General features: G+C 36.8%; 1 protein-coding gene across 1 annotated transcript in view; it reads left to right on the top strand.

Moving 5' to 3' along the window:
- TFEC (transcription factor EC) overlaps nt 1-17873 on the top strand; it is an 80914-nt gene that overhangs the window by 17946 nt on the left and 45095 nt on the right. Inside the window, exon 2 of the mRNA XM_019925093.3 lies at nt 6720-6971. Within this exon, the coding sequence (XP_019780652.2) occupies nt 6792-6971 (180 nt within the window). The 5' untranslated portion in view covers nt 6720-6791. The remainder of the gene's footprint in view (nt 1-6719; nt 6972-17873) is intronic.

The raw sequence follows: 17873 nt of genomic DNA, 5'->3' as shown, positions 1-17873 counted from the left end.
CTTTTACTTCATTTATTAATTTCAACCTTAGTACAAAATTAACAAAATTAAATGAGGGTTGTCATGTTGTAGTGAATGGGATTGTCTGTCTTGCTTTTTGATGGGGCTGTGTGTATACACCTGCCTGTATGTGTATGTGTGTGTGTTTAGCGGTAGTGCATGCGTTTTTATTTACTATCACTACATAGTAAATATGTATAGAATAAATATTTTTCTTGCTGAAAATATTTCTGTTTCTCTTCTTGCAGATAATCTAAACACACTCATTAAGTAGGTGCCCACATTTGCCTGATTGATTTGTTTGGCTAGTCAAATTAATGGTGATAAAATGTCTTGTTATTCAGATGATTGCTTGTGTGATGTTTGCCACGACTTTTTAGTTTTGAATTTCAAAAGGCCAGTACCCAGAGGGTGTTTCATCTCCTCCCAGGTTCTGTGCCCTCAGTTTAGATAAGTGATCTCCAGGTGGATGGTGACACATGGATCATAGACCTGCTTTCTGGAGAGGAATGACTTTCCCTTGGGACTGGCGTTAACAAAGAACAAACTCTCATTAAATGTTTGCTGAGTGAATGTTAAAAGAATTAGCTGAGGGCTTTTATGATTATCTTATGGTTTCTCTATAAAAAGGTAACTTTTTAAAGAGGCTATCATATATATGCATATATATGAATTAAGTTTAAAAGTATTTATATGATTTGTAGCAATATTTAAGAAGATATGATACAAGTAGACAATATTATAGACAGAGAATCACAGGGTTGGTGTTTTTGTTTTTGTTTTTTTTGTACAACTATCCACCTAATTGTTTCTAAAATTTCCTCATTCAAAATACTCTCCTTGTCCGCCTGCCGATGCAGGGGACACGGGTTCGTGCCCCGGGCGGGGAAGATCCCACATGCCGCGGAGCGGCTGGGCCCGTGAGCCATGGCCGCTGAGCCTGCGCGTCCGGAGCCTGTGCTCCGCAACGGGAGAGGCCACAACAGTGAGAGGCCCGCGTACCGCAAAAGAACCCAAAAAACAACTCTCGTTGTTGTTTATCTACTGGATAGGACTGAAACCCATATGAGAACTAAATCAAAAGACTACAGTGTGGAACAATGAAACGTAAATTGGGAGAATTAATTCATGTATTTAGGAGCATAATTTGAAAACCACTGTGTGAAAATAAGAATGCCTCCTTCTAGCCAGCACTGCTTGCCTGGACCACATTACTCCATAGCTCTTCTACCTACCAGGAGATTTTAAATACAAATGCATATAGGGCCACATAACATTTTGTTAGCCTTAATTTCTAATTAAATATTTGCTGATTTACAGAGTTGAAACCTCCCAAGACTGGATCTAAACTCTGGAATTAAAAAACAAAACAAACAAAAGAAAACTTCAGGTATCAGATACCCTAAATCATCTTCTGTTGTGTCAGAGAATGAGATCTGACCTTTTTCTATGGCATTGGGCTGCTGGCTCATGAATTTCCATCAATGCTCTCAATAGTCAGGATTCCTGCATCTATTCTAGTCTAAAAACAGGGGAAGGAAAAAACACCCTACAGATACATAAATTTTTTTAAACATCTTTATTGGAGTATAATTGCTTTACAATGGTGTGTTTGTTTCTGCTATATAACAAAGTGAATCAGCTATACATATATCCCCGTATCTCCTCTCTCTTGCGTCTCCCTCCCACCCTACCTATCCCACCCCTCTAGGTAGACACAAAGCACAGAGCTGATCTCCCTGTGCCGTGCAGCTGCTTCCCACTAGCTATCTATTTTACATTTGGTAGTGTATATATGTCAATGCTACTCTCTCACTTCGTCCTAGCTTACCCTTCCCCCTCCCCATGTCCTCAAGTCCATTTTCTATGTCTGCATCTTTACTCCTGTCCTGACCCCAGGTTCTTCAGAACTTTTTTTTTTTTTTTTAGATTCCATATATAGGTGTTAGCATATGGTATTTGTTTTCCTCATTCCTCGTTACTTCACTCTGTATGAGTCTCTAGGTCCATCCACCTCACTACAAATAACTCAATTTTTTTTTAATGGCTGAGTAATATTCCATTGTATATATGTGCCACATCTTCTTTATCCATTCATCTGTTGATGGACACTTAGGTTGCTTCCATGTCCTGGCTATTGTAAATAGAGCTGCAATGAACATTGTGGTACATGACTCTTTTTGAATTAGATACTTACATTTTGTATTTGTGATTGTGATTCCCCAGTGATTATATTTTCTACAACCAGAATGCTTTTTTCTTCCCGACCAATTTCTTCCCATTAGCTTGTTGTACTTGCAGGAATTTATGTATTTCTAATTTAAAAAAAAAATACTTCAATTGGCCCATTAAGCACATTGCTCGGTTCTCTTATTAATGAATCTAAGCATTTTTTAAAGCTCATCAATACATGCATTTCTAATTTTTAAAAATATCCACATCCCTTTATTAGAATATGAGAACTTAACTACATTTGAAACATATTTTAAAAAATAATTGGATGTTTTAAGCTAAGTTTCATTTTTGTAACTCCAAATAATGGAACTTTTTGAAAAAAAACAACATAATTTCTATTGAAAGCCTAGGTTGAGATAATTGATATTGGGTTAATGGTCTAACCAGGTGATCCTCTAGGTTAGTGTATTTAAATATGGAGTTTGAAATATAAATTGATTTGGAAAATATTGCTCTGCCTGCTCTAAGTGCTGTCTAAGGTATCTAAGGGTCAAGTCAGATCACTATAAAGTTATATGTTTGGGCTTTCACTTGAGCTGATTCATATTATGCTTTGGGCCTTTGATCAAGAATAAATGTAGTGGATGTTACGGTGCATGGCCAACATTATCCCCTTCATGACTGAACCACTCTTGCCTCCACCTGATTCTGTTTCCCTCACCCTACTGCAGCGCCGATTCTGAGAGCACCCCCCAATAAACATCCTACAGGCAAGTTTCAGATTATGTTTCCCAGCTAACTCAATTGAAGACGATAAATATTTATTTTTAAATATGGGCATATAAAGAACTTCACTGCCTATTTTGCAAGTTGGAATTTTGTTCAAGATATCATTCAAGTCTTCCATGAAAATATCTGGTTTATAAATTCTCAGATATTATTCTGAAAAATATTTGTCTTTCCTCAGAGCTGGCATGATTTAATTACTTATTAAGAAATATATATTAGGTTGAACTATACAGAAGGGACAATTCGTAGATCAAAAATTGTCAAATATCTGCAATTTCACAAGGCTCCACCTAATATGTTTTTAAAATTTTCCTTTTTCCTTGGCTGTCAGGATGCTCACGGGTAAATTTTGTACTCGATTGCAATATTAATCTTCAGCCTACATTTTCTGGTATAAATACCTCTCACCACATTTATGCCTCATATTCATTTATAATGTTTTGGAAAAGAGGGAGAATATAAGTAAATAAATTCTTTTAATTGAAATAAAACAGATCTCTGCACATAGACAAAACCTTGAACTTAAGCTGACCATCATTATTTTTAGTTTGCAATAACAGCATGCCAGAGAGATAATGCTGAGACATAATTCAGAGTTAGGAGATAATGTTTTACTTATTACTCTCAATAGCAAAACTTCCCTACATCAGGGTGGTCTTAATCTCTTTGATAGTCCAAAGAACAAAATCACAATCTACAGCTGCTCTAGCCTTCTAGGTGAAGACTTTGGTATTCTGATTATGGTTTACCTGCTTCCTCTAGTGGGTTCCCAAAGCTCTCTGCAGTCACCCATAGTTATTCACACACTGTACTTTAATGATTCATTCATAAAATCACTCATTGAACACATGTGAACACATATTTTTAAGTGCCTGCTGTGTGCCCCTCTCTGGATTATGTATAGGAAGTATGGCAGTCCAGCAGCCAGCAAGATAAATGCAGCCCTTGCCCTTGGAGAGCTCTTATTTTTCTTCCCTGACTAGACTACGAGCTCTTTGAAGGCAGATACTGTGGTTATCTCCCTTTTACCTTCAATGCACGACTCAGTGCATTTGCTGCCCAGAATACTCAAAAGTATTTCTTAAATAAATGAATAAATGAACAATGGCAACATATAGTTTCATTTACTTCATCTCACCAACTACCAAGACCTTCAGTGAAACCAATCCAACAGATAGTTTTATAGTTGTGTCTTCAGATCCCAGGCAATTTAAAAGTATTTTAAAATTGACTGCACATGGTTTAACTGATGTTTTACAGTTAGTTGTCTCATTGTTCTGATATCAGTCCATGCTTGGAAAAGACGGAGGTTTACTGGGGAGTAATTTCATTGCATTCCATTTAATCTTCCCTGGCTCCACTGATCTTTCAGATTCTCATGCTTAGTTTATAGATGTTGTATACAGATGTTGTATATAGATGTAGGATCCAAGAGAGTCTTCACTTTTGCCTGCTAAACCCTTGTAATTCCCTATAAATAACCAATAATTTAAGCAGAATTAGAATTTCATATTTTTTATTGCGTCTCTGTATAGAGTGATCTAATGAGATGGTAGTTTTGCTTTGAGAAAGGAAAAGTATTCATGTGAATTCATTTTCATGACTAATATTTGTGACTGTCTCCCAACTTCTTTTCTTCTTTCATTTTGATCTTTTACATTTGAGTTTTCCTTCTTTCTGTCCCCTATCCCAGGACCATCTCCTTCCAACACCTGATTTATAACCATTTTCTCTTTCAATTAGTTTTTTAAAACCACTGCTTCTTGTGGCATTCTAAATTCATTGTATACATTACTGAGCTTTTTCTTTGTATTCCAGTCATTTCAATCAGGAGCCAATATCATGTAGTGTTTAGGAAGCCAGGCCCTGTATTCCAGTTCCATCTCTTACTAGCAGAGTGATAACAGCCACACAATTTAACTTCTCTAAGTTTCAGTGGCTTCAATTATATGGTGCAATGGGGGTAATATTGATACCTATCTCCTAAGGTTGTAACAAGGATTAAATGAAACAATGTGTGTAAAATGATTAGCACAGTGCCTGATACCTGCTGCATGTTATTATTTTTATCATCATCATCATTTTTGCTGTAGTTGATATTAATATTGCCCAAGTATATTGTAAATTCCTAGAGCCCTAGGATCACATTTATGACTTCCCTTGGACTCCTGATGTAACACAAAACACAATAAATACTATAATGATGCTTTTAGCATCCATAGATGAAAAGTGAATTAGTTAATGAATGTTGTAAATTCTGGTTCAACATACTTTTCTTAAAATAATATACAATGTTCTTTAGCATTCAGTTACATTGTGTGAAAGTCATTCAGATTTGTGAATCTGAAAATGCTGTTTATAGTGTATATTTTGTAAATGTATGTGGATTAAGGATTAATTTAAAACTATAGGATAATCTAAATAGCTACCCCCCAAAAATTACCACAGGCATTTTAATGAAATGTTGTTTTACAACTTTAAAGCTCACAGCAATATAATTAGTAATATGTGTAATCTTTATTACAAATCTTAATCTTTTTTATATGACTGAAAAATTATTTTATGGTAGTACAATTAAAATAATGCTAAAAATGTCAGCATAACAGAATTAAACTAAAGTAACTACTACAATATTGTACCCCAAACCAGCTAATTTAAATGCAAAATACTTTGTAAAGGCTATTTATCTGAGCTAATGCATGTTAAGGGATTTAAGGAGTAGTTTGTGTAGCTGAAATAAAAGGAAAAATAAGCACTGTACAGCAATCTTTACTATTGTTTAACACGAGGGAACTATTAAATAGGTTTATATATAGGCCACTTGAGGAAAATGTATTAGAAGTCACATCGCAGCATAGTAAATATAAAGGGGACTGGCAGGCAATACTATTTTCAGAGATTTTTAAAGGGAAAGCTTGAAATACTTAAAATTGTCCTTATACAAATAATGGTATATCATTAACTATGATAGCTACACTGAAGATGCCCAGAATTTTATGTCTATGATTTGAAAAAGGGATTTCAATATACTGGATAGTTGCTTAGTTGGCACATGACACTGGTTAGATTTTTCTCTGAATGCTGCTTTCTGTCAATTCATAATTATTCTACCAAAGTATTGTTATTATAAAGTGAGAGTATGGAAGAGTTTAAAATTAAGATTTTTTAAAAATTAAAATAAAACTCAGTATAGAAACTCTGGAAAATACAGAAAACTGAAAAAAATCACCTAGATTTTCACCACCCATAAAGTATCAGACAATATTTAGTATATATATTTCTAGTCTCTGCTCCCTCATGGATAATTTTTTAAAATCTTTCATTAAAAATAGAGATTATAGCCAATGGAATATTTATATGTAATATAAAGGAATATAAGAGATATATGTTATATAAAAATCACTAATAATAGTAAATCAGCTGTGTTTTCCTTTTATTATTTTAGTCATTCTTTTTCAGACCCTCAAAAAGTTTTGCTGCTTTTGTATTTATTCCAAGTTGGTTTCAGTTGCATATTATTTTAAGAGCTATTCTTAAATACTTGGTTAGCATTTAAAATATTTTAGTAAAGTTTTAATGACTTCTCAAAAACTATAGTCCATTAATATCTTATGTAAATTATGACAGAAGCATAGACAATAAATTAGAAACAAACTAGATGTTATAGTGTTTATTGTCATAATCCAGTTGTTGAAAGTGGAACTCATTTACCAGATGATGTTACACATTGCATTTGTTTGGTTTTTATTTGGTAGGTCCCAGCACACCTGGAAAGTTCTGCTAGGACTCAGCTACAGAAAGTTCAGAGACAGCAAGTAAAACCTTTCATGACCCTTGACCACCAGATCGTCCATCAGACTCTTAAACGATCACACCCTCCAACACCAAGCAGTGCACTTCTGGTACAGCATGGACACCAGTCTCCTGAGAGTAACACTGGACCCACTGGAAATCCACTCACCAAGTTGCTAACTCTTGGGAAAGAAGATGACAATGTGGAATGGCATGTATGTCTAATGGCTGCTTATGAAAATATATCATCAGTTTCTTGGGAAAAAAAATACCTCAAGAAATTGAAGTCAAATTTTTATAGTAAACATTCCATATGCAAATTTATTTAACAAAAGGATGTCTTAATTTATTAATTTGTAATAATTAGTTATGCCCATAAGAATTGTTATGCATAAAATATAACAATTCATTTTTTAACACTCATTTCAGTTTTGTATCAATGTGAGTCAAAGCAGGTTCTAATAGTAATATGTTAAGAAGAATTAGCTTTAATTGTAATGGTTTTCTGATAACTTTAGTTAAAACATTTATCAACAGTTACATTATCTGAAGTACCCATTAAGATAAAACAAGCAAAAGAATAAATAACAGTAAACATGTGCTCTAGAAATGTTTATCAGAATGGGACTAATAATCTTCTTGCACTTAATATTTTGTAGAATTAAATCGGAATTTATTACTATTGATTATCTATCCATTCATTTCTATTTTCAACAAATACTTGCCTACCATTTACTAAATAAGAGGAAATTAGAGGTGCTGAGGATACAAAATTAATGAGTGTCTAGCTTCGTGGAGTTCATAATTATTGTGACTTGCTTGTAAATGAACCTTCAAAAAATACTGAAGAATGAGTAGAAGTGGGAGAAAACTAGAACTAGAAAACTAGAACTGGGAAAAAGAGTTCCTTTAATATCTCAATGTAGAAAAACTACATCAGTAACTGAACTTTCTATTCTTTTCTTTTTCTTTTTTTCCATTTGATTTTTAGATGGAGACATGGTTCTATGATCTCCCAGATTTAATCTCCCAATCTACATTCCTGGTGATTATTACTGATTTCAGGTCACTGCTTTTTAGCTAAGTCTGTAGCCTCCAGGTACAAAATAGATGTTAAGTATATCATTATTTGAATTCCAAATGTTAGAGGAAGATTTTCTTTTGCAAATTTTATGTTAATCTAGAAAAGAGAAAAGAATAAGGACCTGGTAGATTGTTTAATAAAATATAAAACAACCACAAAACAGGACTAGTTGAAATCTAAAACTAAACATAGATCTCTACATGTATATTTACTTAAACTTTTCAGTAGTGGATATACAAAGAATTTTCAAAAAAAAATGTAGAACTAGGTTCTCTATTCACTCTATGAAGATAATAAAAATATATGTAGGTTGAAAATCATCTGTACAGTAAATATTAGAACTCACCCAATACAACTTTTCTTACAACCACCTTCTTCCCAAGTTCATTTCCTTGTGTGGAAGAGTGATTCCCAAAGGAAAAAACAAATCGCAAAGGATATGCATATGCCAGCCAATTCTAGGCAAAACCCAGAAAATGATCTTATTATGTGTCTTATGAAATATGTCTTCTAAAAGATGAGAAAGGATAAGTAACATATATCAGTCTTCTCGGTTTTTCTTAGATAACATTTTTATTCCTTAGGCACACAGATTACCTTTTATTTTATAATAAGTTTGTATAAGAGAAATTTACCTGATCTTAGTGGACCTTTAGGTGGTGTCAGTCAAAAGGAGTTGCATGGCTGGGAAGGGTTGAAAGCCTCATTAAGTGCAGTGGTCTAGGGACAACATGCACATTGGCTGCAGACAAACACTTTCTATTTTTTTAACCATTGTTCTTTAAACTGTGTATATAAGTCTCTTCAACCATTAATGTCAATCACAATTTTATTCCATCTGTTATAGTTTTAATGTGTGTTTTCTTTGAATTTGACTTATCGTGTACACATTTTCACATAGTGCCGTCAATTCCAGTCTTGCTATCTTTAGTAGCTAAGATGTATCCTACCTTGTTGCCATTTCCTAATATTCTTTTTTTTTTTAAACATCTTTATTGGAGTATAATTGCTTTACAATGTTGTGTTAGTTTCTGCTCTATAACAAAGTGAATCAGTTATACATATATATATGTCCCAATATCTCTTGCCTCTTGCATCTCCCTCCCTCCCAACCTCCCTATCCCACCCCTCTAGGTGGGCACAAAGCACCAAACTGACATCCCTGTGCTATGCAGCTGCTTCCCACTAGCTATCTATTTTACATTTGGTAGTGTATATATGTCAATGCTACTCTCTCACTTCGTCCCAGCTCACCCTTCCCCCTCCCTGTGTCCTCAAGTCCATTCTCTACATCTGCGTCTTTATTCCTGTCCTTCCCCTAGGTTCATCAGAAACTTTTTTTTTTTTTTTTAGATTCCATATATATGTGTTAGCATGCAGTATTTGTTTTTCTCTTTCTGACTTACTTCACTCTGTATGACAGACTCTAGATCCATCCACCTCAATACAAATAACTCAGTTTCGTTTCTTTTTATGAGTCAGTAATATTCTATTGTATATATGTGCCACATCTTCTTCACCCATTCATCTGTGAGTGGACACCTAGGTTGCTTCCATGTTCCAGCTATTGAGAATAATGCTGCAATGAACATGTGGTACATGACTCTTTTTGAATTATGGTTTTCTCAGGGTATATGCCCAGTAGTGGGATTGCTGGGTCATATGGTAGTTCTATTTTTAGTTTTTTAGGGAACCTCCATACTGTTCTCCATAGTGGCTGTATCAATTCACATTCCCACCGACAGTGCAAGAGGGTTCCCTTTTCTCCACCCCTCTCCAGCATTTATTGTTTGTAGATTTTTTGATGCTGGCCATTCTGACTGGTGTGAGGTGATACCTCATTGTAGCTTTGATTTCCATTTCTCTAATAATTTGTGATGTTGAGCATCCTTTCATGTGTTTGTTGGCAGTCTGTATATCTTCTCTGGAGAAATGTCTATTTAGATCTTCTGCCCAGTTTTGGATTGGGTTGTTTGTATTTTTGATATTGAGCTACATGAGCTCCTTGTATATTTTGGAGGTTCATCCTTTGTCGGTTGTTTCATTTGCAAATATTTTCTCCCATTCTGAGGGCTGTCTTTTCATCTTGTTTATGGTTTCCTTTGCTGTGCAAAAGCTTTTACGTTTCATTAGGTCCCACTTGTTTATTTGAACTGTGATTAAAAATCTTCCAACAAACAAAGCCCAGGACCAGATGGCTTCACAGGCAAATTCTATCAAACATTTAGAGAAGAGCCAACACTTATGCTTCTCAAACTCTTGCAAAATATAGCAGAGGGAGGAACACTCCCAAACTCAATCTACGAGGCCACCATCACCCTGATACCAAAACCCGACAAAGATGTCACAAAAAAGGAAAACTACAGACCAATATCACTGATAAACATAGATGCAAAATCCTCAACAAACTACTAGCAAACAGAATCCAACAGCACATTAAAAGGATCACACACCACCATCAAGTGGGGTTTATCCCAGGAATACAAGGATTCTTCAATATTCACAAATCAATCAATGTGATACACCATATTGACAAACTGAAGGATAAAAACCATATGATCATCTCAATAGATGCAGAAAAAGCTTTTGACAAAATTCAACACCGATTTATGATAAAAAACTCTCCAGAAAGTAGGCATAGAGGGAACTTACCTCAACATCCTAATATTCTGTGATTGGTGCTAAGAGTCATTGTCACAAAGCAGAAAGTTTGGAGTCTTCAGAGTCAGGCACCATGAGATTAGTACCACCACTTAGTTGTTGTGTGGTCTCAATCCTTAACCTCTCTCACCAACATTTCTATGGTTTGAAGAGTTGTCTTATATATAAATTTATATATTTATTTACATTTTATTTTTGGCTGTGTTGGGTCTTCATTGTGGCATGTGGGGGCTACTCTTCATTGTGGTGTGTGGGCTTCTCATTGCAGTGGCTTCTCTTGTTGTGGAGCACGGGCTCTAGGCACACGGGCTTCAGTAGTTGTTTTATGTGGGCTCAGTACTTGTGGCTCGTGGGCTCTAGAGTGCAGGCTCAGTAGTTATGGCACACGAGCTTTGTTGCTCCACGGCATGTGGGATCTTCCTGGACCAGGGCTCGAACCTGTGTCCTCTACATTGGCAGGCGGATTCCTAACCACTGCACCACCAAGGAATTCCTTGAAGAGTTGTTTTGATGCTTATATTTCCAGTTGGGTTGGGGGGAACTTCTGTCATCTTTTATTTTTATAATTATTTTAACATTATTTTATTTTTTCAGCTTGATTGTGAAATAATTGACATAATCATTATATATGTTTGAGGAATACAGCATGATGATTTAATTTACACATACTGTGACATGATTACCACAATAGGTTCAGCTAACATCCATCTTATCATATAGATACAGTAAAAAAAAAAAGCAGAAAGAAGAAAAGAAAAAAAATTTCCTCTTAACGACTTTCCTGTATGTCATACAACATTGTTAAATATAGTCATCACATTGTAGTACGTTATATTATATAAGTACTAGTTGTAGTACTTATATAAGTACTAGGGTACTTATTTATCTTAGTACTGAAGTTTGTACCTTTTCACCACCTTCCTCCAATTCCTCACCACTCCGACCGCCAACTTCTGGTAGCCACAAGTCTGGTCTCTTTTTTTTGTTTGTTTTTTAACATCTTTATTGGAGTATAATTGCTTTACAATGTTGTGTTAGTTTCTGCTCTATAACAAAGTGAATCAGTTATACATATATATATATGTCCCAATATCTCTTCCCTCTTGCATCTCCCTCCCTCCCAACCTCCCTATCCCACCCCTCTAGGTGGTCACAAAGCACCAAGCTGATCTCCCTGTGCTATGCGGCTGCTTCCCAATAGCTATCTATTTTACATTTGGTAGTGTATATATGTCCATGTCACTCTCTCACTTTGTCCCAGCTTACCCTTCCCCCTCCCCGTATCCTCAAGTCCATTCTCTAGTAGGTCTGCATCTTTATTCCTGTCTTGCCCCTAGGTTCTTCTGAATATTGTTTTTTCTTTTATTCTTTTCTTTTAGATTCCATACATATGTGTTAGCATATGGTATTTGTTTTTCTCTTTCTGACTTACTTCACTCTGTATGACAGTCTCTAGGTCCATCCACCTCACTACAAATAACTCAGTTTCGTTCCTTTATATGGCTGAGTAATATTCCATTGTATATATGTGCCACATCTTCTTTATCCATTCATCTGTTGATGGACACTTAGGTTGCTTCCATGTCCTGGCTATTGTAAATAGAACTGCAATGAACATTTTGGTATATGACTATTTTTGAATTATGGTTTTCTCAGGGTATATGCCCAGTAGTGGGATTGCTGGGTCGTATGCTAGTTCTATTTTTAGTTTCTTAAGGAACCTCCATACTGTTCTCTATAGTGGCTGTATCAATTTACATTCCCCACCAATACTGCAAGAGTGTTCCCTTTTCTCCCACCCTCTCCAGCATTTATTGTTTGTAGATTTTTTGATGATGTCCATTCTGACCAGTATGAGATGATATCTCATTGTAGTTTTGATTTGCATTTCTCTAATGATTAATGATGTTGAGCATTCTTTCACATGTTTGTTGGCAATCTGTATATCTTCTTTGGAGAAGTGTCTATTTAGGACTTCTGCCGCTTTTTGGATTGGGTTGTTTGTTTTTTTGATATTGAGCTGCATTTGTTGCTTGTATGTTTCGGAGATTAATCCTTTGTCAGTTGCTTCATTTGCAAATATTTTCTCGCATTCTGAGTGTTGTCTATTCATCTTGTTTATGGTTTCCTTTGCTGTGCAAAAGCTTTAAGTTTCATTAGGTCCCATTTGTTTATTTTTGTTTTTATTTCCATTTCTCTAGGAGGTGGGTCAAAAGGATCTTGCTGTGATTTATGTCATAGAGTGTTCTGCCTATGTTTTCCTCTAAGAGTTTGATGGTGTCTGGCCTTACATTTAGGTCTTTAATCCATTTTGAGTTTAATTTTGTGTATGGTGTTAGGGAGAGTTCTAATTTCATTGTTTTACATGTAGCTGTCCAGTTTTCCCAGCACCACTTATTGAAGAGGCTGTCTTTTATTCCACTATATATTCTTGCCTCCTTTATCAAAGATAAGGTGACCATATGTGCGTGGGTTTATCTCTGGGCTTTCTATCCTGTTCCATTGATCTATATTTCTGTTTTTTGTGCCAGTACCATACTGTCTTGATTACTGTAGCTTTGTAGTATAGTCTGAAGTCAGGGAGCCTGATTCTTCCAGCTCCATTTTTCTTTCACAAGACTGCTTTGGCTACTCGGGGTCTTTTGTGTTTCCATACAAATTGTGAAATTTTTGGTTCTAGTTCTGTGAAAAATGCCAGTGGTAGTTTGATAGGGATTGCATTGAATCTGTAGATTGCTTTGGGTAGTAGAGTCATTTTCACAATGTTAATTCTTCCAATCCAAGAACTTGGTATATCTCTCCATCCGTTTGTATCATCTTTAATTTCTTGCATCAGTGTCTTATAGTTTTCTGCATACAGGTTTTTTGTCTTCTTAAGTAGATTTATTCTTAGGTATTTTATTCTTCATGTTGCAATGGTAAATAGGAGTATTTCCTTAATTTCTCTTTCAGATTTTTCATCATTAGTGTAGAGGCATGCAAGAGATTTCTGTACATTCATTGTGTATCCTGCTACTTTACCAAATTCATTGATTAGCTCTAGTAGTTTTCTGGTAGCATCTTTAGGATTCTCTATGTATAGTATTATGTCATCTGCAAACAGTGACAGCTTTACTTCTTCTTTTCCAATTTGGATTCCTTTTATTTCTTTTTCTTCTCTGATTGCTGTGGCTAAAACTTCAAAAACTATGGTGAATAATAGTGGTGAGAGTGGGCAACCTTGTCTTGTTCCTGATCTTACTGGAAATGGTTTCAGTTTTTCACCATTGAGTACAATGTTAGCTGTGCGTTTGTCATATATGGCCTTTGTTATGTTGAGTTAAGTTCCCTCTATTTATTGTCATTTGCTTCTAGGTATTTTTTGATTTCCTTTCGATTTCTTCAGTGATCTCTTGGTTATTAAGTAGTGTGTTGTTTACCCTGCATGTGTTTGTATTTCTTACAAATTTTTTCCTGTAATTGATATCTAGTCTCATAGTGTTGTGGTCAGAAAAGATACTTGATACGATTTCAATTTTCTTAAATTTACCAAGGCTTTATTTGTGACCCAAGATATGATCTATCCTGGAGAATGTTCCATGAGCACTTGAGAAGAATGTGTATTCTGTTGTTTTTGGATGGAATGTCCTATAAATATCAATTAAGTCCATCTTGTTTGATGTATCATTTAAAGCTTGTGTTTCCTTATTTATTTTTATTTTGGATGATCTGTGTGTTAGTCAAAGTGGGGTGTTAAAGTCCCCTACTATGATTGTGTTAATTTCCCCTTTTAGGCTGTTAGTAATTTCCTTATGTATTGAGGTGCTCCTCTGTTGGGTGCATAAATATTTACAATTGTTATATCTTCTTCTTGGATTGATCCCTTGATCATTATGTAGTGTCCTTCTTTTCCTCTTGTAATAGTCTTTGTTTTAAAGTCTATTTTGTCTGATATGAGAATTGCTACTCCAGCTTTCTTTTGATTTCCATTTGCATGGAATATCTTTTTCCATTCCCTCACTTTCAGTCTGTATGTGTCCCTAGGTCTGAAGTGGGTCTCTTGCAGACAGCATATATATGGGTCTTGTTTTTGTTTCCATTCAGCAAGCCTGTGTCTTTTGGTTGGAACATTTAATCCATTCACGTTTACAGTAATTATGGATATGTATGTTCCTATTACCATTTTCTTAATTGTTTGGGGTTTTTTTTTGTAGGTCCTTTTCTTCTCTTGTGTTTCCCACTTAGAGAAGTTCCTTTAGCACTTCTTGTAGAGCTGATTTGGTGCTTTTGAATTCTCTTAGCTTTTGCTTGTCTGTAAAGCTTTTAATTTCTCCATCAGATCTGAATGAGACCCTTGCTGGGTAGAGTAATCTTGGTTGTAGGTTTTTCTCTTTCATCACTTTAAATATGACCTGCCAGTCCCTTCTGGCTTGCAGAGCTTCTGCTGAAAGATCAGCTGTTAACCTTATGGGGATTCCCTTATGTGTTACTTGTTGTTTTTCCCCTGCTGGTTTTAATATTTATTTTTTGTATTTAATTTTTGATAGTTTGATTAATATATGTCTTGGCATGTTTCTCCTTGGATTTATCCTGTATGGGACTCTCTGTGCTTCCTGGACTTGATTAACTATTTCCTTTTCCATATTAGGAAGTTTTCAACTATAATCTCTTCAAATATTTTCTCAGTCCCTTTCTTTTTCTCTTCTTCTTCTGGGACCCCTATAATTCGAATGTTGGTGTGTTTAATATTGTCCCAGAGGTCTCTGAGACTGTCTTCAATTCTTTTCATTCTTTTTTCTTTATTCCTCTCTGCAGTAGTTACTTCCACTATTTTATCTTCCAGGTCACTTATCTGTTTTTCTGCCTCAGTTTTTCTGGTATTGATCCCTTCTAGAGAATTTTTTATTTCATTTATTGTGTTGTTCATCACTGTTTGTTTGCTCTGTAGTTCTTCTAGGTCCTTGTTAAACATTTCTTGTATTTTCTACATTCTATTTCCAAGATTTTGGATCATCTTTACTATCATTATTCTGAATTCTTTTTCAGGTAGACTGCCTATTTCCTCTTCATTTTTTAGGTCTGGTGTGTTTTTGCCTTGCTCCTTCATCTGCTGTGTGTTTCTCTGTCTTCTCATTTTGCTTAACTTACTGTGTTTGGGGTCTCCTTATCGCAGGCTGCAGGTTTGTAGTTTCCATTGTTTTTGGTATGTATCCCCAGTGGCTAAGTTTGGTCCAGTGGGTTGTGTAGGCTTCATGGTGGAGGGGACTAATGCCTGTGTTCTGGGGGATGAGGCTGGATCTTGTCTTTCTGGTAAGCAGGTCCATGTCTGGTGGGTGTGTTTTGGGGTATCTGTGGCCTTATTATGATTTTAGGCGGCCTCTGTGCTAATGGGTGGAGTTGTGTTCCTTTCTTGCTAGTTGTTTGGCATAGGGTGTCCTGCACTCCAGCTTGCTGGTCGTTGACTGGAGTTGGGTCTTGGCATTGAGATGGGGATCTCTGGGAGATTTTCACTGTTTGATATTACATGGAGCTGGGAGGTCTGTTGTGGACCAGTGTCCTGAACTTGGCACTCCCATCTCAGTGGCAGAGTCCTGATGCCTGTTTGGAGCACCAAGAGCCTGTCCTCCACATGGCACAGAATAAAAGGGAGAAAAGAAAGAAAGAAAGAAAGAAGATAAAGTAAAATAAAATAAACGTATTAAAATAAAAAATAATTATTTAGAGAAAAAAATTTTTAAGCAGTAAAAAAAAAAAAAAAGGCAAGACAGAACCCTAGGACAAATGGTAAAAGCAAAGCTATACAGAAAAAATCACACACAGAAGCATAGACATACTCACAAAAAGAGAAAAAGGGAAATATACATATATATATCATTGCTCCCTAAGTCCCCCTCCTCAATTTGGGATGATTCGTTGTCTATTCATGTATTCCACAGATGCAGGGTACATCAAGTTGATTGTGAAGATTTAATCCACTGCTTCTGAGGCTGCTGGGTGAAATTTCCCTTTCTTTTCTTTGTTCTCACAGCTCCCAGGTTTCAGCTTTGGATTTGGGCCTGCCTCTGCGTGTATTTCGCCTGAGGGCGTCTGTTCATCGCTCAGACAAGATGGGGTTAAAGGAACCACTGATTCGGGGGCTCTGGCTCACTCAAGCCGGGGTGAGGGAGGGGTACGGAGTACGGGGCGAGCCTGCGGCGGCAGAGGCCGGCAGGACGTTGCACCGTCCTGAGGTGCGCTGTGTGTTCTCCCGGAGAAGTTGTCCCTGGATCACTGGATCCTGGCAGTGGCGGGCTGCAGAGGCTCCCGGGTGGGGAGGTGGGGATAGGGACCTGTGCTCGCACACAGGCTTCTTGGTGGCGGCAGCAGCAGCCTGAGTGTCTCATGCGCAGACAAGCCTCTCGGGCTGGTGAGTGCTGGTCGGCTCCGATCCTCTCTGCGGGAATCTCTCCATTTTGCCCTCCGCACCCCGGTGGCTGCACTCTCCTCCGTGGCTCTGAAGCTTCCCTGCTCCGCCCCCCCGCAGTCTCTGCCCGCGAAGGGGCTTCCTAGTGTGTGGAAACCTTTCCTCCTTCACAGCTCCCTCCCCTGGTGCAGGTCCCATCCCTGTTCTTTTGTCTCTGTTTTTTCTTTTTTCTTTTGCCCTACCCAGGTACGTGGGGAGTTTCTTGCCTTTTGGGAGGTCTGAGGTCTTCTGCCACCGTTCAGTAGGTGTTCTGTGGGAGTTTTTCCACGTGTAGATGTATTTCTGATGTATTTATGGGAAGGTGATCTCCGAGTCTTACTCTTCCGCCATCTTGAAGGTCCTCTGATCTCTTTTTTTTTTTTTTTTTTTTGCGGTACGCTGGCCTCTCACTGTTGTGGCCTCTCCCATTGTGGAGCACAGACTCCGGACGCGCAGGCTCAGCAGCCATGGCTCACGGGCCTAGCTGCTCCGCGGCATGTGGGATCTTCCTGGACCGGGGCACGAACCCCTGTCCCCTGCATTGGCAGGTGGACTCTCAACCACTGCGCCACCAAGGAAGCCCCTCTGATCTCTTTTTCTACGAGTTTTTTTTGTGTTTGTTTTTGCTTTAGTTTCCACATATAAGTGAGATCATGCAGTATTTGTCTTTCTTTGTCTGACTTCCTTCACTTAGCATAATGCCTTTGAGGCCTGCTTTTGCTGTATCCCGTAAGTTCTGGTTTGTCGTGTCTCTATTTTTGTTTGTCTTAATAAACTTTTTAATTTCCCTTTTAATTTCCTCTTTGATCCATTGAATGTTCAGGAGAGTGTTGTGTAATTTCAATGTGTTTGTGAATTTTCTAGTTTTCTCTTGTTGATTTCTAGTTTCATGCCATTGTGATTAGCAAAGACACTTAGTATTATTCCACTCTTCTTGAATTTGTTAAGACT

This window comes from Tursiops truncatus, chromosome 9 (genome assembly GCF_011762595.2).
Source record: "Tursiops truncatus isolate mTurTru1 chromosome 9, mTurTru1.mat.Y, whole genome shotgun sequence".
Taxonomy (NCBI): Eukaryota; Metazoa; Chordata; class Mammalia; order Artiodactyla; family Delphinidae; genus Tursiops; species Tursiops truncatus.
This window is presented reverse-complemented; position numbering and strand designations above follow the sequence as displayed.